The sequence below is a fragment of the Fundulus heteroclitus genome, unplaced genomic scaffold (genome assembly GCF_011125445.2).
Source record: "Fundulus heteroclitus isolate FHET01 unplaced genomic scaffold, MU-UCD_Fhet_4.1 scaffold_90, whole genome shotgun sequence".
Lineage (NCBI taxonomy): Eukaryota > Metazoa > Chordata > Actinopteri > Cyprinodontiformes > Fundulidae > Fundulus > Fundulus heteroclitus.
In genome coordinates, this window is record NW_023397362.1 from 270212 (window position 1) to 298031 (window position 27820).

General features: G+C 39.1%; 2 protein-coding genes across 3 annotated transcripts; both read right to left on the reverse strand.

Moving 5' to 3' along the window:
- Positions 1-22007, reverse strand: si:dkey-43k4.5 (potassium voltage-gated channel subfamily S member 2). Of its 2 annotated transcripts, XM_012855579.3 has the most exons (11): positions 21690-22007; positions 13641-13819; positions 13400-13533; positions 12768-12932; positions 12509-12680; positions 10635-10718; positions 10400-10561; positions 9792-9875; positions 6470-6562; positions 2382-2441; positions 1-2243 (listed from the first exon to the last, which is right to left on the reverse strand). In XM_012855579.3, the coding sequence occupies exons 2-11, from the start codon at positions 13809-13811 to the stop codon at positions 1992-1994; spliced, it is 1377 nt and encodes a 458-aa protein (XP_012711033.1). In that variant the 5' UTR covers positions 13812-13819; positions 21690-22007; the 3' UTR covers positions 1-1991. The 2 variants fall into 2 exon arrangements, with proteins under 2 accessions (XP_012711033.1, XP_012711031.1); XM_012855577.3 differs by having other exon boundaries at positions 1-2441; positions 21690-22004.
- On the reverse strand, positions 21904-27714 carry LOC105920071 (odorant receptor 131-2). The gene is made up of 6 exons (XM_036134737.1): positions 27678-27714; positions 27195-27408; positions 26576-26714; positions 24811-25236; positions 23584-23782; positions 21904-22052 (listed from the first exon to the last, which is right to left on the reverse strand). Exons 2-6 carry the CDS (start codon positions 27392-27394, stop codon positions 21904-21906), a joined length of 1113 nt encoding a protein of 370 aa, XP_035990630.1. The 5' UTR covers positions 27395-27408; positions 27678-27714.
- Between the last annotated feature and the right edge of the window lie 106 nt (positions 27715-27820).

A 27820-nucleotide genomic window follows, 5' to 3' on the forward strand; every position in this document is an offset into this window, starting at 1 on the left:
AACAAATCATGAAAACTTTATTAAAATGAAGACTACAACTTTCTCCCAGGCTTATCTGTGAGCAGCTGCCATGGTAGGGCAAAAGGGAGTGTTGGCATAAGGAAGAGAGAGCACATTCAGGAGTAGAGCATCACCACTCCATAATCCCATTCCCTAAAAAAACACAAAAACTCTGCTCTTTAACAGGGATTATATGCAGAGGTGAAAAGAGAGCTGATGTGTAAAACCTAAGAGGTAGTTTAACACAAAGCATGCTGCAAACTCTTCAACAACACCTCCTAAAATTAGATTAACCAGAAAAGGTATCATCAGAAACTTCTACTTAGCACTGAATGCACCGAAGAATGGCAATACAAAGGTGAAACCACATCAGATAAATGAAAAGGGCAACAATAACAAGGTCCAACAGTATTTGTTTTGGACATGCAGATGATGATTTCAGAAAATGTTGTCAGTGCTTGTTTCAGGTTATCTTTACAGTTTGCTTTAGTGGTAGCACTTCAGCACTGCTCTTGATTTTAGGGTGCCGTGCAGGTGGATAAAGTGCCTAATGGAAGCCAAATCATTTCCATCTGGTGTACACACGCGAAGAAATTCACTGAAACATTCTGGAAAAGGGTGACGTTCGAGGGTCTTCCTGTTTATTTCCCCTTCGAGTGTTGTCAGGAAATGCATTCAGGTGTCATGTGGGATGTGTCCATAAAAACATGCCAAATATCTGCTGTTACTACACACCTAGAGGTGGAGGCAGTTTGATGGTGTGAGGTGGCATCTTTCTCATGGAAAAAAAATAAGGCTGATCAATGGAGATAAGTGTAATGTAGAGAAATATTGAGATGAGATTCTACCTGTGGCAATATAATTTATTCCCCCAAACTCTTTCCTCTGAGACAATAACACTTGCCCCAGAGGAAGGCTGGATTTATCAGAAACTGAAGCTTTTAACTTGATTTAACTTTTAGAATGGCCTGTCAGTAGTCCTGACCTCAACCCTATTGAAGGCTTTTGGGATCAGCTGACCAACACGACCACGTTAGCTGACTTGTGACAAAGGCTAGCCCAGGACTTGGATGTCATCCCGCGTCAGTGGGTGACCCACACGTTTGTGGTGGTGTACGATTCTCCCACACATTTTTTTGGGAGGATAATATGTCTCATTTCTTCAAACCTAAATCATTTAAACCCACAACTGACATCAAACAAGAATTGGTAGCAGAATACAGAGAGGCAGAGAGGATTTGGTGAATTTTTCATGCAGCAAACCACATTCTCAATCTGCTCCTTAACCCGCATATGCATTTTTTTTTTCTCCAAATGTGGCACAGTTTGAGCTGAAATAAACCACCTTTTCAACAGTGTAATATTCATTGCCAGTAAATATTTTAACAACAAAGACATAATCAGTCCAACACAACTGATCTTCCTTGTTCTTATAAGCATTTATGGTTTCTGCTGAATCGTCTCTCTCACAGGTGAGGCTAGTTTACCTGTTTTGACTTTGGCTGAAGCGAATCTAGCAGCTGTTACCTGTAGGTTTAGGTACAACAGGAGACATATTTAAATGGCATGTTTATGGTAAACATGTCCTCCATCTTTTTGCTCACAAATGCAATTAAAGTATTTTTAATGGTATATTTTATTTACATTACAGGGCCGCATGCTTTTTCGACATACATTCGCTTAGACGGGGTCTGCCATTGTCCTTCGATTGTTTTTTACTTTCATTTTCAACAAGCAGAGCAACAAATCCAGTAAGCGAAGCTCAGTCCTGAAACTGCTCACATGCACATTCAGTGGCAGCAAGTTACAATAATTCATGGAAGCCCCATAATGTGTGTGTGTGCTCCGCTGTATTCCCCTTTCACAGCCTGTCTCATTCACCTAAATGATCTTGAAGCATCAAACTTCGATCAAACTAGAGTCAGTCGTTGTCCTCATGGTATATTCAGTTCCTTGAGCTACGGTAGAGTTTGTCATAAAGTTTCAGATCTTTACAGCTGATACAGCTCCTTCTTTCTCAGGGTCGACGTGTAAGACGGATGCTCCACATAGCTGTAGTTTATCACCCCTCCTTCGTCCTCAAAATCAATGTCATCTTCCTCAATGTAATCAATATCATCATCATCATCATCATCCAGGCAGCGACTGTCCCCATCTGATTCCTCGTCCTCCTCCGGCTCGTTGTCGCAGGTCACCTTGATCTTCTTGCGGTTGTTGTTCCTCACCGACGCCTCCAGAGCTTTCTGCCGGCGGTAAAAGTGGGAGAACTTGTTGAAGATGATAGTGATGGGCAGAGCCACCACCAGCGTGCCGCCCAGGATGCATCCACTGGCTGCTAGCTTTCCGGCCACCGTGACGGGCACGACGTCTCCATAACCCACCGTGGTCATGCTGACGGTTCCCCACCACCAGCAGGCTGGAATCGTGTCCAAACCTACGTCCTGAAAGGGGGTACAAATGGATGCTTAAAAGAGAGGATGACATATTCAACCATATCTCACTTCTGAGCAGCTAACAAGCCTTAACTAAATTATCCAATTCTTTTAAATAGAGTTGCTCCAAGATCAATTCTCTATTTGCCACTTTGCACCATCACATCTTTGATGTAAACCATCTCTCTGTAGCTCTGGCTACGTTTATCATCGCTATCCTCCTGGGGGCTGAATGTCCGCCCAAGTCTCACATCAGTATTAAGCTCCATCCACCTTCCCATCAACTCTGATCAGGTTCCCTGTGCTGCTGAAGGAAGACATCTCTGCAGCATCATACTGACTCCTCCATAGATATACAATCTGGGTCTACCTTTAGGTTTTCTTTCTACATTTAAACAATTTTACCACTCTCACAACGGCCAGACCAGTGGAGTACATGACTAAAAATTATGCTCTCAACACATTCTTCCACCTGAGCTGTACATTTCTGCAGCTCCTTCAGGGTTTGAATTAGCAAAATTGTTGCTTCTCTAATTGATCTCCCCATTTGCCTTGTCAGTTTAGGAGGACGGCCATGTCTTGGTAGGTTAGAAAATGTGACATACTTGTTTTTCTTTTGTTTGTTTTTTTTATCAGAGGATGGACCTAACAGGGCTTAGTGAGATGTTTTACACATTGGAATGTTATTAATCCCTGACCTGTCTGCTGTGATCCTTCATTATGCTGTATGTTAACCAATGTTCTCTGAGAAACCCCTGAGGCCTTCAGAAGACTGTATTCATACCTGTGATAAAACAAAACAAAGCCAAAAGACACAGGTGGACACCATTTAGTAATTAGGGAACTTCTGAGGTTAATTGGTCTACTGGGCCCTTTTTTTAAGGAGCATCCGAGTAAAGGGGGCTGCATACGTTCCAGATCTGTATTCATAAAGTGTATTGTTTACCTTCCACTTCACTTCCAATATACTGACATTTGTAGTTATTACAGTATGTGGAAAAATGTGGGGAAAAAAAGTTAAATGGGTATTGATACTTTTGCAAGGCAGCATGTGTAAGGTGGGAAGTAGTAACCTGCTGAAATGGTTCTTATTGCAGTGGAACAGAAGATGAAAAGATGTGCGTTGTATTTTACACCTCTGCAGCCTCCTGAGTCTGGAATTGCTTTTTGCCACCATTTCTAGCTGAACAACTTAATATTGCATCCCTGACACTGAAAAGCTTGTCTATTTCACCTGATTATTAATGCAGTACTCCTTCCTCACTGTTTTTATTTTACCTTGTGTCAAACATCCATTGTGTTCTCTCTTCAACTTTTCTGGCAGCTGTTGGGATAGTAATCTCCAGGCAACATCATGGCACTATTTTTTAAGAAGTGGAGTAAGATCCACCTGAGATTACTTGTGCAGCACGGCTTCCAAACTGCCATGGGAAGAACTACATTCAAATATGAATATTTCAGCAGTTGAAAGAAAATCCAGGTCTTCTACCAGAAGTCAAGAAATTACTCGGGGTTCTGCAGCAGACTTAGACTTGTATTGTGCAACAAAAGTTAACTTGAAAATGGCAGCAATGGCAGAGATGCAGCAGCAAACTCTAAGAATGTATTTGATGTATTATTTAGTGTAGACAAGGCAACTTCCAAAAAAAGTTATTTGAACAGGGTTAGGCTGTAGAATATACGGACCACTCCTCCCCACTCTGCTGTTTTCTGCTGGTGGTGAACTTTTGCCGGCACAGACCCAACATCCAGGGAACTGATGTTGAGATAGTGGACTCTTAAAAGAACCTGAGTGTTCACCTTAACAATAAACTGGACTGGAAACACAACACAGATGTGCTTTACAGGAAAGGTTATGGCAGACTCTACCTACTGAGGTGTGTTGGAGCAGCAGCTTATAGCTGACAGGAAAGAGCTGGATAAACACATTAGGTGGGCCAGCTCTGTTCTGGGATGCCCCCTGGACCCATTGCAGGCGGTGGGAGACAGAGGGACTTTAAAAAGAAGACATCATTTTAACCCACTAACTGAACAGCGTGTTAACATTTCTCAATCACTTTTTAACAAAAGTAAAACATGTCTACTTCCATGTCTGGTCGGATAAAAATGAGAAGGAGCTGAATGGACCGGCTTATCATGGGTCCAGTTAGCTCCGCCTCCAGCTCCGCATCACCCTCGAAATTAACATAATCTCAAAAGTTGAGAGGTCTGTCTAAGAATGTGTTTAATGTTCGACGAATGTATTGGTTCTGATAGTAAACCCTAATTAGTTTATGGATATTTTATTGCAAACAGAAAAATACTAATAAGCTTGAATGATATTCAACTTTTTCTTTTACAAAACTGAGTTTTTGAACCACTGGGGTACAGAATCTAAATTGTGAAAGTAATGCCTTTATGCACTTTTTTCTTAATTGAGTATAGATCTCTTACTAGGGGCATTTTTCTCTAGTTTCAGCAATTTGAAACATGTAAAAGTAACTTCATTGTTCATGTGAAACAATTACTTAATGAATTAGTAAAAAGCAACATTGTAAATTTTTTTTATTCAACTATGATAGGCGTGGTCTGTTTCCTTGTTTGTTACTTTTACTATTTATTTGTTATGATTCCTTTTACATTAACTGGCCTTTAGTACAGCTAAAACAGGAACTTAACTGACCCTTCATAGACATTCAGGTTCAATGTATTGCCAGAAAACCTAATGAAGACAACATGAATGGGAGTGGGGCAGGAGCGGGAGTCATTCGAAATGGCAGCAGGATGGGAGTGGGAGTAATTTTACCAGGAGTGGGACGGAACAGGACTTTTTTTCTACTCTAGCCCGGGATTGGGACAGGACACAAATTTGTTCTTGGAAGTGGGATGGTACAGGAGTGAAAATCCACTCCCATGTCACCCTCTAATTTGCACACACTTTAGCTACCCTGAGGTGTTTGCTTATACAGTAATGCATATATTTCTTACATTGTTGCATAAATCGGCTGCTGTCCCTCACCTGTTTCATTTTAATATTTAAATTTTTACTTGAACATGTCATATTCAACAATGTGCAATACTCACTCTGTTTTATTTTTTTTATTTTTATCTTCTTATAAGTTAATTCTCTGTTGCGTTTAGAACTAACTTTGGATTAGCTTGTTTGTCATGTAGTGAGTGATTTAGTGTGTAATTTTGTCTATGTGTTTTTTGCCACTTTTGTGCCCAACTTTCCTCATTGTGGTACAATAAAGGTATTTCTTATCTCACTTCAACATTTGGTTGTCTCTCTGTACCTGTTCCACCCAATGTATGCCTGGCCTGGGGCCTGAGTGTTTAGCTATGTCTTGCTCCTAGATGGATCTTGGACAGAGCTATTTCTGGCACAAAGCTTTTGTTATCCCTTTGTTTTCCTTTCATGTAGAAAGTAGAAATGCTTCTGTGTGTCGCTGTGTTTCCTTCCTGGATACAGCCATTCACGGAGCCATTATAAGTACTAACTGTGTGAAGTTTTTTATCCATTCACGTAGAAGGTAGTCCTGGCTCACTGATTCTTTGTTTAGTCTTGTTTGTCTGAACTGAATTTGAATAAAGTGGACTTTAAATTCCTTAAATGGATAGCAATTTGAGTGATTGATTGGCTTGATCTGAATTGAATTTGGACAGAGTCTATGTAACTGGATATGCATTAGACCCGAATTTCTTGTATAGTGCATTGAAATTACATTTGTTGGAAACTACTGCTTTATTAACTGAATAGATCTCAATCTAGTTGTTAGAACCTGAGTCTATGTCATCAGTTTAAACACTGTATGTTCATAAATGACTTTTAATTTGATAGTTAACAGGACTCTAACAAAGCCTTTGGAAATGCTCATTGCACTCTACGCTACAAACAGCTCCATCGAAATAAATTGTCCTAGCGGAAAAAAAACTGTCGATGTGAGGGTTTAAACAACAAATGAAATGGTTTACAATAGACTAAACATACATGCCACATACAGATACAGTGACACCGCATGGGGATTGTAAGCTGTGAAACCCAACCTAAACTTTACCTCTTCACATTCAGCGGTGTAAGCGATCCCAGAAAAGACCGACACTCCGACACCCAGGTACAGTAGCAGTATCCCCACTTCACGGTAACTGTGCTGCAGACATGACATGGAGAAGTTAGAAATCATCGTCCGTAGAATAATTACAGGAGACACTTAGGCAGACACTTAGTTTACCTCCAGGCTTTCCTGTTTCTGTACTCGTAACACTGCCTGGAAAGCCATTTATTGATTGATCGATTGATTGATTGATTGATGAACTTGTGTGAAAGTAACTTTCCTCTCATGCCATGCGTTTCTCATAAAGCGACATTTATAATTTACCAACATCGTCAAATATCAATAACTAGGCCTTGAGAGCTGGGTAGCGTTTGAAATATCCAGGAGCTAATACTGCTTCCTTGGAACTTAGTATGCAAATAAAGCAGAGAGACGCTTTTCATGCTGGGCATCATGGACGAATGGTGGGAATCACATTTAAATGAGAAGATATCTACTGTAACATTTTATTCAAACTGCGTAATCCAGCCTCCCTCCTGGGAAAACACAGAAGAACATCCTCAGTCAATTTAGCCAACTAAAAATAAAATAGGGCCTGGGCTCGTACATTACTTTGATGCAGTAATGCTACACTGCCTGCTGCTAAATATAACTGATGGATTTTTGTTGTTCAAAATACTGTGGAGTTAAAAGGCAAAAACTGTGCTAAATGTCATTTCTGGTGCTTCTGTGACGACAGATTGAGAAAAATGGAAAGCAGCTTGTTTTAAAAAGTTTTTTACCAAACATTTAGTGGGAGTAAATCAGACATTACTAACCCAATAAGTAGACATAGGTCTGTTTCTTTAGTTTTGAAATTAAATATGTTATTCAAAATTACATTTCCTAAACTTTGAATTAATATGGATTTAAGGTTTATAATATAATGAGGAATGAAGATAAAATGAACTCTCTACAATAAGTGTTGATGCTTCTCATAAAACAGAGCATTTAATAAAGTACTAATTGTTTTAATTACAACTAGAACACATCCAAACCCTGTAGACCTGCAGCATTCAAAAAGTTTAGCACTTCCTTTAAGAAACTCTTATCTCAGTTTGCATCCTAGAGCATTTAAATATTGATCTGTGTTGCAGTGATGAGCCTCTCTTCCTAATTTAGATGGAGGAACCATGGCTGTAACAGGAGCCACTGAAAACAGCTTTAGACTCAGCTTCTATCTCTGGAATATCTTTGTTATAGACACATCTTCTTTAAGACTCCATTGAAGGATGACATAATGCATAAACACACTGCGTTACAGAGAATATATATATATATATATATATATATATATATATATATATATATATAGTTCATTAGGAGTAAAAGGTTTGCAGACAGACCATTTCCAATTAACTTAATAGATAGCAATGAAAAATATGACTTTAAATATAAATCCTGGCGTCACATATTAAATACTTTGGTTTCAGGGAGATTTAAATCAAACTTGATTGTTTCTTGCATAATTCTGCATGCATGTCATCCACTGGATTGGCCACTAATTGGGCAGAGGAAAGAGCAGCAGCATCAACCAGACCTTCAAACAGATGGGGTCAGATGAATTTCAACCAGTCTGTGAATGATTAACCCTGTGTACACAGGCACGTCTGTGCACCAACATTAGTCTGGCTTGACTTGTAAAACTGTGAGGATGTGTGGTTCTCTCTGATAGATCACAGTCAGTAATCTTTACTGCCATTTTTAACCATGAGCAGCGGTTTAAGTAACAAAGTGCAGCACTGATCAACATACTCAGCGACAGCTTCTTACAATCCACTAAAAAACAGCGCTTATTGTGTTAGCTTGTGATCTGAAGGCTTTTGCACAGCACTGTAATCAAATTAGCTCATTATGTTGGACTGGAACCTGTAGGTCAGTCCCACACAAGGCTACAACGGAGCTTCAAGTTGATTTTTGATCTGTTTAAAATAACAATAATTTAAAACACATTTTTCAAAGATGCACAATTATGTCATTTCCATCCTTGATGGAAATGCATCTCAGTAAATAAAATATCATTGGAAAGTCAATTTATTTCCGTAATTCAGTTCAAAAGGTGAAACCTATAAAAAGCATTGTAGACACTGATGTACTTCAAGAGTTGATAGTTTACTCCATTGACAACTGCTTGATTTAACAAATACCCGGAAATCGCTTTCTCAGATAATTAGAATCTTACGTCAGACCAGAAAAAAAGGAGTTTTTAAACAGAAATGAAAATTTTATGGCTTACACAATAATGGGAAAGACTTGTGATCTAGCCGCTGTCCTGCAGAGAGTAAGCTGCATAAGGGCGTTGCTAAAGATGGTGGCTGTTCAAAGAGAGCGATGTCCAAGCATCATGATAAAAAGCTTGTCAGCATAGTGGTAGAAAAAGATACACAAGCAGCAGAGACAACCACCGCCTTAAGGAACTTTTGAAACAAAGTCAGTTCAAGTTTAAGTGATTTAAAAGGTGCTGCAGTTGGCACTTTGAGAGCCACCACACACACACACACACACACACACACACACACACACACACACACACACACACACACACACACACACACACACACACACTCACTCACTGTCTTCTTGATTTGGGAAGCTATGTCATTTGCTGGCGTTGGCCCACTGTTTTATCAGGACCAAAGTCAAGCACTTCATGCTGATTTCATTTTCCAGCAAGGACTTGGCACTTGTTCACAAAAGCAAAAGTGCCAATACTGGCTTTAAGAGAGGCACCAGAGCAGCACAGGCTGGCTCAACACCTCAGGGGAGATCACCTGTATGCCATGCCGCATTGATCCAGTAATTCATCCGAACGCAGTTTGACCAGGTGATCAGTGCTTATACTGCACATGGACATACTTTTCACCATATTGATATTTCTGTATTAAAAATCCATTTTCCATTAGTCTTATGTAATGTTAACATTTTATGAGAAACAGAAATTTTGTTTTTTATTAGCTAAAATTTATAGTCGTCAAAATTAACTGTATATATGTATTTCAAGTATAGTTTGTAACATACCACTCCATCTGTATCAAATCTATATATATTTACTGAATATATACATACATATACATATATATATATATATATATATATATATATATATATATATATATATATATATATATATATATATATATATATATATATATAACTAAAACAAATAAACTGATATCAGCCTGTCGATGAGGTCTCTTTAAGATCTGTTAGATGTTGACAGGCTGTCAAACTGCTGTGCCACGAAGTTTGATGTTTTATGAGTATATGTGAAAAGACACCGACTCACCCGAAGTGTCGCTCCCAGAGAGCGCAGACCTGTAGAGTGCCGTGCTAGCTTCAAAACTCTGAAGATCCTCATTAACCTGAACACCTGGGAGAAAGATACGTTATGTGTCTCCCACAAAGAAAATGTTTCTGTCACACAGTCATGGGGTGATTAGCAATAATGAGGCCATATTACAAGTTCCAGTTTTCTCCTAGATTAGTAACAGTTTCTACGGTTACTAAGATTCTTCTTCTAGTAATGAATTCAATGGGCTTTTAGAACCAACTATGCAGTTTCCTGTCATTTACTACACAGTCCAGATTTTAAACATAAAAGAAAAACAACTGCATTTTCGTTTTTGAACAGCAATCTAAAACCGATGTTTCAGTTTGAATTATAAGCTTTCAGATCACTTTTCCTGCCATTTGTGATTGGAGTGTCTCTGTCACCTTGGTAATCAAGGCATAAGAACTGTTCCATTTATTTATAGGGCTATGTTATTTTCAACCAAAATAGCTGTTTTCCTAAAATCAGTCATAGTCTTTGTTGCACAAAAATCAAATACCAGGCTGCACTGACTTTTCGTCTGTGCTGTAATGCAACAGTAAGCACGAGTGTACACCAGTAACCTGTATGAGTCGCCCCAGGTTTCCCAGTTCAGACTCAGATCCCAGAGTCAGGTCAAAGATCACGGTGATGTAGATGGGAACCACGGACACCAGGTCAATGATGTTGAGTGGGTGATGAAAGAACTTCCTCCTGTTTGGAGCGAGCAGTAGCCGCGTCACAACCTGAGTTCAGAAACAGACGTTTGGTCTCCAAACATCGCCTGCATCACCAAACGTTTGGTTTCTGTGCGCTCACCTCAAAGGTGAACCAGCAACTACAGAACACCTCCAGAGCCTGTGTGGTTGGGTCTTCAACCAACTTTCCATCTGAGTCAAAAGTCTGTTAAAAAGGAAAAGAACGAGCTGTTGTCATCTGTCAAAGCATATGAGGACACATCAAGTATAACCATTTATTTTTATGTGTTTATTCACCATCCTAACTTAGAAACTTATAGCAATCCTTTGCCATGATGTGCTTTGGTTTGGGACACTTAGCAAAGCAATACATGTTTTTATCTGATCATTATCTATTTCTGTGGTGTGACCTAGCTCTAGCTGCTTTCACTTGTTTGAAACGTGATAATTGTGAACTCACTGGCAATCTTCATTTTTGTATTTGCAAAGAAAAAAAAATGCTGCATTGTTTTCACCACACACTTACCCATAGCATTTATTGAAAGTGACATCAAAGTGAAGACTGAAAACTCAAAGGACTTGAGCAATATCAGAAAATGTGTTTACTGTTACAATTTCCCCTTCTCCTGGACTGCAAAGATTACCCTGAACCCTTAATATGCCCTGGGCTATCCTTTGTGTGTTTTTTTCCCACTTCAGTGCTGTTCACATAAACTATGAATGCTGACGCTGACAGGATTACTCCTCCTCGGTACTTCCAGAAGGGGTTTGAAGATAACAACTTGTCAATACAGCACAGCCATAAGCATCAAGACTCACTCGGAAAACAAAGATCAGAAATTTTCAGGAGGACAACTTATGGTTCTGTCACAGCAGCTCAATGCTTCCAACAAATACACAAAAACAAAACCGCCTTCATTACGGCTCTCTTTGTCTTAACGCATTATACAAATTAATCTCAAGAGGGAATAAAAAGGGCATGTGTGCTTTCATAGCATAGAGCTGAGCTAACAGAACCAAAGCCCTCTTTTGGCTGAAGCAATGTGTGTAAGATGGTTTCTCTGCTCTTTGTTGTGATTAAAATGTAAAGCGGTTCAAATGCATTCAGCGCTTTAGATACGTGAAAAGATGTTGGGGTGATCCTCAACAGATGAACAGTAGACCGATCACGACTTGCCTTTGCTTTTTGCGCACCTACACACTGAAACATATCAGGAATCAACCAATCAGGAAGGGTTTGCAACCCCCCCACCCCACACAAAACTCCACTTCAAAGATTCAGGGTAATAATAATGGACCACTTCTTAGCCAGGCCTGTTGTCTGGTAATGTGTTTCTACCCTGTTAGAAGCAGTGAAAATGAAGGGGGGTAAATATTGGCCCCTCGTTATTAAAACGAGATCTCTACATAAACTGAGCCTGTTAGTTTATAAGACAGCTCTATAGCTACTGGGCCAGTTGAACTGATGGTTCACAATGGGATTGTCCACATAGGATGAACTAGCCGCACACTAACTGCATGTGAGATAATTACACAGCCCAGCGGTCTAGTTTGTGTAGGCGTGAGCTGTACGCATTTTTGCTCTCACTCAAAAAACAATTAGCATCTAGATTTCCTGATGAAAGGTGATCCTGAATGAGACCATGTCTGCATCCAGAAATAAATTATCCTACAAAGAAACTTCTCAAGTAAATTAAGACTGAGTAGAGCACTGGTTTATTATTGCCGTCTAGTATTTTGAGAAAACCAAGCAACACATCATTTGTTAAGACATAATGAAATTGTGTTAAAAAAAGTTTGTGTTACACAATTTGAGATAGTACTTTGATTTAAGTTGCAGAATGTTAAGCAACAACCGAAAAAAATCTGGAGGAGCAAGGATGAGTACTTCAATTGCCTTCGCCAATCGCAGAGTTGTAAATCAACAGATGTGATGCTATACTGTAAGTGGTTTCCCATCAGATGCACTGTTACCTGACCTTTCAAGCTACCAACCTGATACTCTGGGATGCTGTTAATGCACATAGTGGCGATGGATGTGAGCACCACTCCGATGGAGAGCAGACTGAAGAGCTTGCTGGGGATGGAGTATCCTGGGTTCTCAAGCGTAAGCCACAAACATTTCTTGACGTTCCCATAGCGAACCTCCTGGAAATGCTGCATGTCCCTGTGAGGCGGTAGAAGGACGACAACTTAATGGTCAACATTAAAAGGGGGGACTTTCAGAGCCTGATTTGGAGCCACGATGTCTGACTTGTTTAAATCAGAAATCTCGTCCACAGATGTGTCGACGCTGCTGACGTCACTCTCGTCATCCCAGCTGCGGTGTCGGCCTCGCTCCAGCTTGCGGTCATGGTACCGGTAGCTACAGCAGGTGTCCAGGAAGAACTCGTTGATGCCCCAGTACTCTATCTCCTGACTGTGTGGAGGGAAAAAAGAAGCTAAAATCAACTTGATCCCCCAAATACAGTCAGAAACAATGGTCAGGAATCACTTAAATATTTATAAAACATCTTATTTTTACTATTCAACAGATTTGTAAAGTTACTGAGGTCAAGTATCTCTTAAACTTCCCTACTGTAGCTTTAAAGGAGGAGGAGGCACTCACAGGATGCTAAACAAGCACATTAGTAGAGATTTAAAGAAGACCTGCTTCTAAATCTGCTTGCAGTGCAACATACTAAACCACACATCTAATGCTTATGCCAGAAGATCACAATTACTGTAGCTCAGATAGCTCGCGCAGCAACCACTCTACTACTCAGCGCCTCGTTAAAGCCGGTGAAATGTGGGGGAATTTGCAAATAAGTTTTATTAGCATAACATTTTTATTTAGTTTTTTCCTGTGTGACGTGATGGAGGACGTGGCGGTGAGATCAAACAGACCTGAAGGAGAACACACAGAGTTCTTCCATCACGTGAAGTTTGCCAGTCTGGTAAAAGTGGAGGACATAAGGGAACAAACCGGGGTTCCTGTCAAAATAAAACTCTTTCTCCTGTACGTCATAGTCGTCACACACCTGCAGGGGTGAGGAAGGTAAGATGAAAACCGGAAAACACAAAGGGAAGAAAAAAAAACTTAATCCTTGTGTTTCTACCAGTTCGTTTTGTCAAGCACCGGGCCCACCTGCAGTATGTCTTCCTCTGAATCGCAGGCTAGCAGTTTTCCCAGCCTGGTGTCTGGGAATTTCTTCAGCGTGCTAGAACAGAGGCTCCTCTTCAGGCCGCCGACATTCACACGGACGAGACCCTCTTCAGAGTCCTGATGGACCCAGCTGGGCAAAGCCTCCTTCACCATGGTGAAATCTGCTGAAGCAAAACAGACACAACAGAGGTTAGCGTTAAACAGCGGAGGTGCAAATTATGTCTTTCTGTTGTCTTGGAGTGACGTTTCACATAGAGGGACACAATAACAGAATTGGTAAGTAGGTATAAAGTGGGGGGAGCATGAAATTTCCATTCACCCACTTTCTTTTATCCGCTTCCAAGAACAGCAGGTCTAGCAGGGAAACCCAAAGATCCTGTTCCCCAGCTCATTCTGCAGGAGCTCAAGCCTTCCTAAGGCCAAAATAGATGGAGAGTCTCTCCAGCAGGTCCTGAGTCTGCCTCAGGGTCTCCTGTCATATGGATGTGGCCAGAAAACCTGTAAAGGGAGGCGTCTGGAAGCGTTCAGATCTAACGCTGGTTTCTTTTGCAATATTTAATGGCTGGTTCGGTGAGACCGGCTTCACTTACTAAAAACCCACAGCACTGCAGGAGCTGCGCAGTTCGAGTTATTGACTTTTCGAAAGGCCAAAGCAGCCTAAAGCGGGCTCACCGTTGCAGCTATATTACATAACTGTATAGTGAAAAATGGTTGGAAAATTCTGGGCTGACCTCTGGGGTCACATCAACTTTACACTAAATACAGAGACGTTTTAAATGTAAAGCAAATATAAGAATGGTGTCTAAAAACTAAAGGACCTTTTGCACATAGAAAAACTAGAGATTAATGAATTAGGCAGGCCATTCTTGGCAATGTGTGCAGTGTGTTGCCTATGGCCTGTTCTATTCATACTCAGTAACCTTTGAAGGTGAGTAAAAAGCAAAGTTTGAAAAGTGATCTAATAAAAATGCCTTGATCATTATTATAAACAGAATATACCAGGGCATGGTGTTGGAAGTAAAATTAATTCAAAAGATATTTCTGTGACCCAAATACAAAAGGAACCCTTTGACAGTTGCTGCTCTGACCAATCATGAATCCCATTGCGATGACATTTCACAGGGAAAACGTCTTCTGACAACAAGCGAGGGACAGATGTGACGGCAGCCTCCTGCTGGATTTGTGGATGCAGCAGCTCATGGTGATGATGAAAAGTTTGCGTGACTTTCTTCTGCCGATAAAAAATAATGAGGCAGCCATGATTTGCTTTCTTTTTTTTTTGCCGTAATCTTTGCCTCTTTTCATACTGATAAATTAATGATCTTTTTTCTGATGTGTTTCCACTGGAAGTGACAGAGAGCAGTGAAAGTTAGAATCATTAAAGAGTTGTCTTCAAAACATCTATTTTTTTTATTTAGCCTTTGTTTCTCAGTTTCTGAATCACAGCAGGAAAGAAAGATAAAAACGAACCCAAGGACTTAGAGAAGTACAACCTTTGGATGGTTTTAAATTATACTTTTTTCCTGCTGTCTGACTATAAAACTTAGAGTCTATATTCATATTTGGGGACCTAAACAGACATTATGTAGAGATTTTTGCTTTTTTTTTTCCAGTGCAAAAGGGATCGATAAATTAAAACCCTGTCCGAAAAAGGTTTTCAAATTTAAACATCAACAGAACATAAAACCATTTGGATCGCAATTTTCTTTATCTTAAGCATAAAGTGGGCAGAGCATATCGGGTGACTTGTGTCAAACAAAACAAAAATGCAAAAGTAACAGTAACACGCTTATGTCATGAATACTATTTATGTTGTGACAAACTATTTATTCATGCTTGCATCATCTTGCTAATACATTTTTTCCCTGCAGATGCAGCCACCAGAGAGCAACCTTTTATAGACAAACTACATCTGTTCAATGAGAGTTGAAAAAACAGTGAAAAATAAATTATGAATTTCTGTATTCATGTAAATTATCTGACATTAAGTCAGCATTATGAATCTACTCAAGTCTTATCAATACATTTCCACATGTAGAAGTTTAAATATTCTGATTTATTTTTTTTGCTCTGTAATCTAGGCTCCTATAAAATTAACCCTGCTAATTCTCACATTTACCATGTAGCATCAATAGTGGATTATTTTATTATTTGAAAAAAAATGCCTGTTTAAGTGTCAATTGTTTAAAAAGTACACTCCTTTGTAAAACTGTTCATACAACTTGAGTTTCTTCATATATTGTCACATTATAACCAAGAACTTGAATTGTGTGATTGAGATTTTAGCACAGCGTTGTACAGCGGAAGGAAAAATATGGATTTTTTTTTAAACATTCTTATAAACACTAATAAAAATCTGAAAGGTGTGGAGGACAAACATGTTTGGTTGTATGCAGAACATTGTCAAATCTTTTTGGGAACATCTTGACTAATTTTACGCATTTACAGACTAAATTCTTCCCCCCATTTGTTTTTACAAAATAGCTCAGGTTTAGTCAGAATGGATGGAAAGCGTATCTGAAATCAATTTTCAAGTCAAGCCACACAAACCAGCTTTGATAAAGTCTCAATTTTGACAGGTTCCTTCTAACGTACAGAGTTAAATCATTCAGCTGAAGTTCTAGCTATAGGCTACATTAGCATTGTTGTCCTGCTGGAAGGTCAACCTGTCCCTGAGTCTCAAGTCTTTTGCAGCCGGTAACAAGTTTTCTTCCAGGATTGTCCTGTACTCAGCTCCATGCATCTTCTTCTCAACCCTGACCAGCTCTGCTATCACTGCGAGAGAAGAGCGTGCAAACAGCTGTATGCAGCCTCCACCCTGTATGTGTTACATTAAAAGCTAGGTTTGTGGATCACATGACTGACAGCTGTGATGTCAACAGATTTCCCACCTGAGCTGTGGACTGCTAGCCTCGTGAGACCATCCTGATCTCGCGAGCTTTCAAGGTTTCACTCGCAGATCAGTCTGGCTACTCTCCGTTAAAGAAAATTTGGAGCCGTTCACCAAACGAACGTCCAATCAGCGTTGGCTTTGAGACGGGTTGAGGTGTGACGCAACGAGAAGCGCGACAGTTCAGTCTAAAGAATATGGCGGCTTCAGCCGATGAAACTAGCGTTAGCGTGGCTATCGAGCAAGTTTTATCGGAATTACAGAGTATTTCTTTGCTGAGCTAACGAGCCTTTACCTGCAGCAGCAAGAGTAGCTTGGCTTGTGGTTGTGTTTTCGTCGTCGCTCGTAACAGAGCGACGACGAATCTGATTAGTTCATTTGGCCCGTCTATCACCAACATAGGCCAATCAGCTAACCAGTATTTTCGCCCCTTCCCAAAATTACTTCAACGGAAGGTTTCCAGATGGATATGCGGAGCAAATCTATCTGGCGGAGTCAGGTAAGTGGACTGCTGCTGCTCCTACAGAGTCACGTTGGACCTCTTGGGTACTCCTTTGATTCAGTGTGTTAATTGTGGATGGCTGTGTCTTAGAAGATTTGCATTTGTGCCAAATTTGTTCCATATTTTTATTAGATTGAGCGAGCAGTGCTGAGTAAGATGTTTTGACCTTGATCTTGCTTTATAACCCAACTTCTGCTTCCCCGCAGCTTTCTTCCTATCTGCACTGTCTCTTGGTGCTCATGATGCTGTTTGTTCACTAATGTCCACTAACAAAGATATGTGGCCTTTAGAGAATAGCTGCGTTTATACTGAGATTAAACTACACACAGCTGGACTCTTATTTATTAGGCGACTTCAGATGCAATGGGTTGCACTGGATGTTATTTATAGGAGTCAGACTAACGAGGACTGCTGCTGAATATATATGCACACCTTACTTTTCAGACTTTTGTTTGGAAAGCAATTATAAAACCCATTCAGAGGCATTATGATTTGGTTTCCATGTATATTATCTTTTATTTCATTATACTAGCCACCCTAGCAGCAAGATTTTCTTGTAATCTTTTAAACGAACTTCACAGGTTATCCTCCAAGCTTTTTCAGGTCCTTGAAAGTATCTTATGGGCTTACAAATGTTTGGTGTTGTACTTTACTATATTTTGTGGGATTTTGGGATACCGTCTGCAGGATCTAGACTTAATCTATGCAGAATGAGTCCAAAGAAGGGCTAGGCGAATCTCCACTGTCCCCACCCACCGGACAAAGTGCTGGTTGCCCCTCCCTCATCAGGTGAGCGCTTCAGAAGCCTTAAAGCCAAAACAAATAAATTTAGAAACAGCTTCTTTCCAAGAGCTGTGAGGGCAATCGCCCCCTGATGGGAGACTGCAGTCCAACGCTTTAAAATCACCCCCACTGTTACTAGCTCATCATACATTATAATCACCTTAATGTTACTGACTACTGCACACCATCATCTCTGAATATCTAAATGCACATTTCTGTAAATGAAGCTTCAATCACCCTTATTCAATAAACACCTTACTACCTCATTATCTTTATCTCTGACTCTCCTGACCGCTAAAAAACAAAACAAAAAAAAAAAAAAACACTGTAACTCTTAATCATTGCCTGTTTGTTTGTCAGTTTTTTTGTTTTTTTGCCTTCATGTGTAATGTGAACCGGCATGGCCAAAGAGAAATTTTGCCACGGTAACACCCGATGACAATAAAATACTCTGATTCTCTGATTTTTTTTCCTGTTTGTTTTTTTTATAAGCCACTTAAGTTTGACTAATTAATTAGGGATAAAGGGACTCTTAAACTCAAAGGATGAACTAATGTCTTTGTGTAACAGATAACTGAGGCTTGAAAGATGCTTACATGGAGGACCTTTCACATTTGGTTTCCTGACATCACCATGAATAGGGTTGCCTCATAAGACAAATTTATACTTGACATCGATGAACAGTGCTGCACGAAAAAAAAAAAAACATTAGCGTAGCCCCAATCATGGGTGGGTTCTGACATTTTATCATGTTGAGTGCAGCGGTCACTGTACAGTAACAGCAGCAGGGTAGATTCTGGGAGAACTTTTGTTTTACAGGCATATGTTCAGCGGGACACAACAACAGTTTGAATATTTAAAACTAAATGTTACATAAATTGAACAAGTAACATGGTTCTAAACATTGGTTTGCATGCTCTCTAGACTTTCCTTCTCCTACTGCTTAATATACAAAGGCAGGTTTTCTTTGAGCCTCTTTTCTTTAATTGTATTTGTACTGGTGACAGTCTAGTGTCATCTGGACTCGCAAATGACTTTCTAACATGACACATCCGGATAACAATTAAGGGATGAAATAATTTTATTTAAGCAACAAAATTTTGTCTTTTTTATCATATAGCTTCTTGCTGATTTTAAATAGCAGACAACTGTTCTAGCAGTCAAATAAATGAGCAAAGAATTCCAAAGAAACACATCATTTACCGTCTGTTAACAAAACCATGCAACTTTCTCCAGGTAATGATGTTGCGAGAAAATGTTATAAAAACAGTAGTTGCACAAATAACTCCTACACGAGCTAATTCACTGCACCCCCCAGTATAAACACCCACGCAGTAAACACTCTGACAGCAAAAAAAAACTACGTTGTGAGATCTTCCACCAGAGGAATTAATTACGATGGTAATGTTACACTTTAAATCTGGTCAAAGGACTGTGGCATTTTCACTCACTCGCGGATGTTCCTCCTCCCCGTTGTTGCCTGGAATACTTTTCACAATATGAAGGTAATACCACCGCCAGAGAAAAAAAAAAAAAAAAAAACTAATTCAGTCCAGGTCTGTTTGCAAATGTTGGTTCAACATCGCTTAGCAACAAGTAAAGTTTCTAAGAGTCGCTGTTTTTAGTAGCTGTCTTCCTTACAGACATACAGAATGCAAGGTTTCAGTGAAGAAATCTGCTGAAAGAATGCAAGGTTTCAGTGAAGAAATCTGCTGAAGCTGCTGTGAAGCTATTAGTGAACAAGTCTTTCCTGAGATTAGTTATCACTCAACTTTCTATAATTAAAATGCTGCATTAATTTTATTATTTCACACATTTATTCCATCACTTCTGAATGTCTGATCAGCTGCTTCTTACTTCATCTATCAGCCCTGACATGGGCTATTCAAAGTCCACACTGAGCGCTCATGGTTTCAGGTAAAGTGCAGCTAAGATGTGATGCCCTAATGCTATAAAGTCTCTAATTGGTAAATGTGGAAAAGAGCCCGAGGACTGCGGTGCTAACCTAATGTGAGCGTAATGGTATTTTAGCTGGAGTGATCTGACTCCCTTCGTTCCTGAATGGTTCTCTCTCTTCCTGCTGGTATTTAATCAGATCTTTCCTGAGTTATACGGTCACGTGACCTGGCTTCAGCAAGCCGTACTGACATCGGCATGTTGGTGTAAAAATCACATGTGGGCGGTGTGTTTGTTAAAGGGACACATAATTAGGTTTTAAAATAAAAGTGGTGAATAGTGGCTAAAAAATGTAACACATTAGGTCATTCCTGACTATAGTATTGTAAGGGACATTTTGTGCCTCCATTGTGTGTATTGTTTTTTTTGTGTGTTCTTTTTCTTTCCTTTTTCTTTTTGCAACATAGTTTTGTGAAGTTTTGCCTATTTGTCGAACTTTGTAGTCATCACAACTACATTCGAATTGACAATTCCCGCAGAAGAACAGCTTTCCTCCAGTTCGTTCACAATGTTTTTCATTTACATCTAGAGTTAGCAACAACAACCTCTCATCCCACACATTTGGTGTCCTAGGAGCTTGACCTTAGATTTATGCTATTGATCAATCTGAATGTGAGCTCATCTTTTTATTCAATACAATGATAAAATGTTTGAAACACTAAATGCAAAACAGCTCCAGTATAGTATTTTATCTAAAATAAAATAAATATGATACTTAAATCTCTCTGTATACTGAATAAATTGCAAATAAACAAACAGAAACCTGTGTGAATGTAAAACATTACATGTTTTCCAAATTTCCAGAATTCTGACTCAGCTTTTTAAAAATATCTTGATACATCTCAATAATATAGGTGGAAAAAAATGTAGTAGGTCCTTCGGACTGGTTCTTTTTTGCTGGAATGTTTTGTTCTTCTCCAAGAGACTTCCTCAGTCTGAAGAGTTACAGACAAAGAATAGTAAAGACTTAAGATTTTTCAGCATTTGAACACATAAAAACTAAAAACTCAACAGCAAGTCGTGGAAGTATCTATTTTGTATTTATTAAAAATCGGTTAAAGGTTAGCAACAAATGTATTTTCTTGATTCCCTACTCCACTAATCTCTGTACAAACGTATCCTAATCACATTTTTCGCTTGTATTATAATTTCAATTCAGTTTATTTATGTGTCGATTGATTGATTGAAAGTGTGGTTGTTTTAATTTTTAGCCAGCTGGCCAGCAGTGTGCAGCAACAGTTAGGGACGGTGTAGCTTTACTGTTGTAAAGTTGCTAGCTTTACATAGCTGGTGAAAACTCAGGTCATTATTGAAATGAGTCTATGAACCAAGCGTTTGTTTGAAAGAAAAAAGAATTTGAAAATTCAGATTTTTTTTTCATTATATTTACAAATGAACTTATAAAAATGCCGCAAGTTCCTTATTTCTTCCCCCTAAAGTTCAGAAGTGATCTTGCTTTTCTTAAGTAATTTGTTTAAATCAGCCAACCTGATGCTAAAAAATGTGATTTAGCTAGATAAAACTCAAAATCCATTAAATAAGCATTCTAGTTAAAGAAAACAATGAGAGGTAGTTTGTTTTATCATTTATTACAGGAAAGCCAGCTATATTTAACGGTGGGAATCTCTGTGTGTGATGACATGATGAGCTTATGCTGAGCTCTCAGTGGGGCTGCACATCATGAAAACAGAAATAAAGTTGATCTATAATTCAGCGCTTCCGCTTGAAACCAAGCTACGGGGAGATGCAGCTGCAGCAACAAACTATTACAAACAACATTAATACGATAACACGAATCATTGTTCTGCAATCGGCGGTCTGCACAGAATTTCTGAATGGACGATCTTAAAAGCGCCTGGCTACACACCCAAGTGAGAAAAAGTCTTTAATTGTAACTCACGTCCGAGTTTTCTGACGACGCTCCTTCATCACCAGAATACCGTCCTCATCCTCAAATGCCAGACTCACCCCATGATTCTTTAATAAGTTTTATCCTTCCTTTTGCCAATCTGAAACAAGAAGGGGAAACAAGACGACTTATTTCTCTTGATAAACTCAGCCTTTTTCCTTCGTCTGTAAATAAAAAACTAAACTGCTAAGAAGAGAAGCCAGAGTCAGCTGGAGGGCTGCAGGTTTCCTCCATCGGAACTACGGATCGTCTCCATCTGTCTCAGCGGGGAGTCTTCGGCTTTTCCCGTCACAGTCCGGAAAAAGAGGCCTGCTGCCAAAGAGTGTTGCCTCCCCGGGCTACAGTAACGCTGTCCTGTGGTGTATTGGCGACATCCGGTGGATAATGGTGGTAATGATGGCTGTTAACAAAGTTTTTTGTTGTTTTGGAGTGGAAAGGGGTTGGTTTACGCGTTGATTGGTGATTACGCACTGTTAAAAGCAGGAGATGCATATGGAACCGCAGAATTGACAGTCTGTCCAAATTACAGTGATCATTCTGCGAGACACGCCCCAAAATGCTGTCAATCTCATGGGTCTGATTCTTTTATTTTTGTTTGTTTGTTTTTAGTTTTATTACAGCTCACACAATATTAGTCAAAAGTATTTTAACAGCTTTTGTCACAGCAGATTTTACAAATTAGGTAGTGTTCAAAAATGTATTATAGTACTCTTTTAGTTAATTTGTTGTTGAGTTACAAGCATACATAGTTACAAAAAAAAAAAAAAATAGACACGATATTTCTAAATAATTGAGAGGTATAGAGAGTGAGTTGTTCTTTTGCAGGTGAATTTAAAAATTAAAATTGCCATCTTTTTCCATTTCTCCTGCAACTCAAAGCATCACTATGACAATACCGCCATCTGGTGGCCAAAAGGTTGTCCTGCTCGTCAACTATAACTTATGTTAACTTAGCTCCTTTAATTAACAGAAGAAAGCAAGAGGGAGAGCTGTATTGACTCTGTATAATGACAGATGTCAAAGGTTAAAAAAAACAAAAAACACAAATCTGTGCGTACTTCATATTTGCGTAAAATATTTATTTAGTTGTTCATTTATACACCGCTATGGAGATTTATATCCAGCTTTGCAACATCATGAGAAATATAAATGAGTGATTATTTGAACTAATGTTGCCTTTCTATAACCTCGATCCACTCTGCTGATTCTTTTCAGAGCTTTGAGATCAACAAACCCCTTTTGACCACATAACTGTATATTATTTGGACCATTCTTTGCAAACACAAGAGATGGCTGTGAACTAAAATTTCAGAACACTAGTCTCTAAACAGGACAGCCTGTCTAGCATAAAAAAAAAATATCATGTTATCGTCCTACTAACTTCAAGTATGTAATAGAAAATGGTGGCAGATGTATGCATTTAGCTGTTTTACCTATTTTGAAACATTAGCATAATTTTCTAGAATTGAGTGTTGTCCTATAAAGTTTGATGTAATGATTCTCAGCTCCTCCACAGAAATCATGTTTTTAATGAAATGGTTTATTTGCTTCTTAAAGAACTTATTGGAAGGTCACATTAACACCAACAATAGTACATTTGTATTCATTCTTTGGATTTACTGACATTAAAAGTTTATTCTGAAAAAAAAAAAAGGTTGCATTTCTGATTAGGTCAAACCCAGCAGTTCAGCAGTCGGGAATTTAAACAATCGGACACCAATTAGTCCTAAATCCTGAAATCACAACATACTGCACTGATTAAAACTGGAGCCAGACCTCAGCAACAGAAGTCATAAAGATGGTGGGCCACATGCTTCCCACGCCACTTTATTTCACCTGCAGGCTTCTTTTAAAGCTTCAGGCCTGACCCTAATAGTCCTCTGACTCTGACAGGACAGATCCCGGATCCAGTACTTCCTGAACAGCTCATCCCGGAACCCATAGATAACTGGGCTCATGAAGCGGGGGATTATGTAGACGAGCAAGAAGAAGATGTAGCGGATCTCCAGGCTCAGCTGGGGAAAGAGGGAGATCAGAGCAGCCTGGAGAGAGGGAACCACAAAGGCGAGCATGCACAGCAGCAGCTGGAAGTGAGGAAGGGAAAAACATCAGAAAAACAATTGGAAGAGACTTCATGAGCACAAGACAAGGCAGAGAAAGTTTAGGATAAAGTCATCAACGGAAACCAGTAATATCCTCTTGGTATTGAATGATGGCTCAGTGCTTTAAAAAATAAAATAGTAAAAAACTATTACCCTAACAAAAAATAATTATTTAATCAAAACCATTTAAATAGTTACATACAAAATACATTATATGTTGTTTATAATCTCTTTCTCCCAGTAATGTGTATGAAAGAAATACTTTCAACAAACTTAATAAAGATGTTATTTAAAAAGGGGACAAATTAACAAATTATGGGGTCGTCCCTTTTTTTTGCCAATATTTATGAATCAAATTAGTTAGCTGTCCTCAGATAAAGCATAAAGATTTTTTTGCAGCACTGATTTTTTTGTGACTGTCATTTACAACATTGCTACAAAAGTAAAGGGAAAAAAGTATAAATTAATTTAGTCAACAATTGTTGTCTGGACCTGGCAAATTATTTGGATTAGAATGCATTTATATGGGGTGCAATTCAAAACTTTGGTCTGTGATGGTTTCTGTCGTGACTTTTTACTGATTGAAATATGTATTATAATTTTGAATTGTTGTTGTGCCTTTCTTTTTACATCTCCCTTTGCAGGTGAAGAAGCAGACGGAGGATGTATCGTTCTCTCCCTTTTCTCTCCTCTTTCTCTTTCACCTTTTCTCCTATTTTTCCCTCCTCTCTTCTACCTTCTTGTATCAGGGTCCATATAACACTAAATATTCCCTGCATTAATTGTAATAAAGATTCTTGCATGTATAAATCAAGCAGAGCAACAGTGCGAATGCGATAAGGCTCTGCTTGTGAAAGTAAAATCTGTTAGCCTGTTTTTAGCATTAAGACAACAGATCTTATTGCCACGTTGCCAAATGCAAAATATTTAAACAATGTCAAGACTTTTTGTAGGTAAATTCCTGGTATTGTATTGTTTGGAGACATTGCTCCTCATCTCTGAGACGTCACCTGCACCCCATGAAGCAGCACGGTGTTCCTGGCTCTCTTCACCGATGCCAGGCTGGTGGAGGCAGCCTGCGCCGTCAGGATGATCTTAACGTAGGTGTAGAGCAGCGTTAGGGCCACGAAGGAGAGGTACAACCCATCGAACACACAGTTCTTGTAGTAGATGGAGGGATCAGGGAAGAGAATAGATTGGTCGCAAAAAATGGCTCTGTGGAAGAAACTCGGAGGCTCCTTGAGGACGGTGATGAGGAGGTCGGTGACTGGAGGGGTAGCGGTGAGGATGAGGATGACGCCGATGAGGAGAAGGGTGCGGGACACCGTGCACGTGTGGCTGTAGTGGAGGGGGAAGCAGATGGCGATGAAGCGCTCCACGGCCATGCCAGCCAGGATGAGAGGGGTGGAGCGGGTGGTCAAGACTGCAGTCATCACCTGAAGATGGGGCAAATATGTTGCAGTGGTGGTCAGAAAATTAATACAGAGAAGTACTGATGGCTTACAGTATACTGTAGAGTTTAATCACAAAAGTGCTCTGTTATGCCGCAGCATTTAATGTACTGCAAGTCAACTTTCTCGTTAACACAAAACATTTTGTGGTGCAGGAGGCAGGGATACATTTTATTGTTTAAGCCTTTAGTTAGAAGGATTTCTGTACTCCAACAGTTAAACAAGGCACACTTTTTGCTCATAACACTGTATTCTGTGTTAGGACCAGGGAAGGTGAGAACAGGCTACGCAGTGTAATGTGGCTGTAAGACTTCAGGCATCCGGGGTTCTAGTTCCCGTGGCGTCTGCCTCAATCCTCTGCAGGGTGGGTCTTTGGCTCCTCACAACTGCTATTGAGCATTTCTCTTATGGATAGACTTTACATACACAAGCACACTCTCACAAACACCTACATGTGCTTGGCTTCAGGTGCTCACAGATTCACTTCTATACAGAAAACCCCTATTATTATCTTTAGCTGTCACTTTACACATTTTGTATTAAATAATACTGTATATTCTTCAGTGATGGTATCAAGGTGTTGGTCGTTTCAACCTGTAATACTGTATCTGTTGGTTTTGCTGTTCTTTTTATATCTCTGCAGGTGTAGAAGCAGACTCAGAGGATGTTACATTGCTCTCGCCCTTTCCTCTCCTCTTTTCCTTTCACCTTTTCTCCCTTTTAGCATTTTGTCCCATCTGTTTCTTTCCCTTTTTCCTCTTCTACCTTGTCGTTTCTGTTTTCATTGAACATGAAATAGTCTCAGCATAAATTATAATGAAGCTTCTTGCATGTATAAATCAAGTGGAGCACTATAGCAAAAGCAATAAAGCTCCACTTATGAAAGTAAAATCTGTTGGCCTCTTTTTGCCATTAAGACAATTCATAGTGCCACATTGCCAGACAGGACACACACACACACACACACACACACACACACACACACACACACACACACACACACAAAATTATCAGGTAAAGATCTGTGTATTATAATGATGTTCTGTTGACAATGTACAAATTTACATTCAAATAATCCCACAGTAAATTTATACCACTAGAAAAGCAATTTTTGAGCTTAATTATCTTTTCTTTAATTTTCCTACTTTTCTTTTCTCGTCTTTATGTTCCTCCACATGACTTAGGATATTTTAAAAAAAATTTTGTGATTATATGGAAAAACAAATCTGAGTATAAAAGATTCAAAAAAGTAGGCAAGTGTAGCTGTCTTTTTTTGTCATAGTTCTGCGCAACATAGCAGATAAAAAAACAAGGCAGAAATTACCAGAAAGCAGCAGACTGAGACATGGATCTTTCTGAAGATGTAGCTGACCACATACAGAGTTGTTACCAGCGTGAGCTGCAGAGCATCATTGACCACCATGCAGATGAACATGATGTAGCGAGAGTTCTCGTAGAAGAGACTAGGGTCAAAGGAAATGAGCTGAGAGAGAAATGGACACTGATATGTTCACGTTGGCAAGAAGAGAAAAGGCAACAGCTGATGCAAATTACTTATGGGATAATCTCTCTATTGTCTTTTAGGAAAGGTAATGCCACAACTGAGGTTGTATTTTTGTAGTTTAGTTCCCAAATAATTAGTTTCTTCATTTTCTTCAACAACAAAAAATACACCTACACAGTAAATTTGTCAGAGTAAAACTTATTCAAATTCAAGATATACTCAGAAACATAACATTTCTTCGATTTCAGTAAATTTACCTCATAAAATGTCATGAGTAGAACATTAATTAAAATACTGTTAATCTTTACTTATATATCGTTAATCTTTACTTATATATTTCGTGTGTTTTTCTTCATCTGTAGTACAATCATAATAAACATGTCAGAGCCCTGATCCTGTCATTTTATATCTGATGTGAATTTCAGAAAAGCCTCCATACCTGTGGTGTAGGAAAGTGTGCACCATGCTGCTGTTGATGATGCTCAGGGTCAGCCACACCATCATGGCCATAATGTTTTTAGCCAGAACATTAGAGAAGCTTTCTTTAGGCAGAGCCACACCACCCCCTGTCTGTACAGAGCTGCTATTACTCATAAGAAGAACAAGATGTGTGGAGGAGTTGGGATTCATCATCAGCATCCCCTCTTCACTCTCTAAGGAAGCACAGAGATTCAATTTAGTGTTCAGTTTTTGGACTCATGTTCCATTTTTTCAAAAGTATTAAAGATATGTGTAGAAAGATTGCTGGTATTGTAACAGTAATAAAAAATAACTGTTTGACAAAATATTTTTTATACTAATCCTGTTATAAAGGTATATTTCATAAATAATGCTGTCATAGAATAATATTTAATGAACAGTTTCATAAAATACTTGCAGACAAATATGAGATTTATAAAATAAATTATGGACAGACACTCACCTTATTTAGAAGCATCTACAATTCATTTAGGAGACTCTAAAGAATGCGGGTTTGAAAAAAACATAAAAAGGTCTGTGTTATAGGGAAGGGTCAGGGCTACAGGACATGCACATAAAACACTGATGTTGTTTTAGCATTTTACC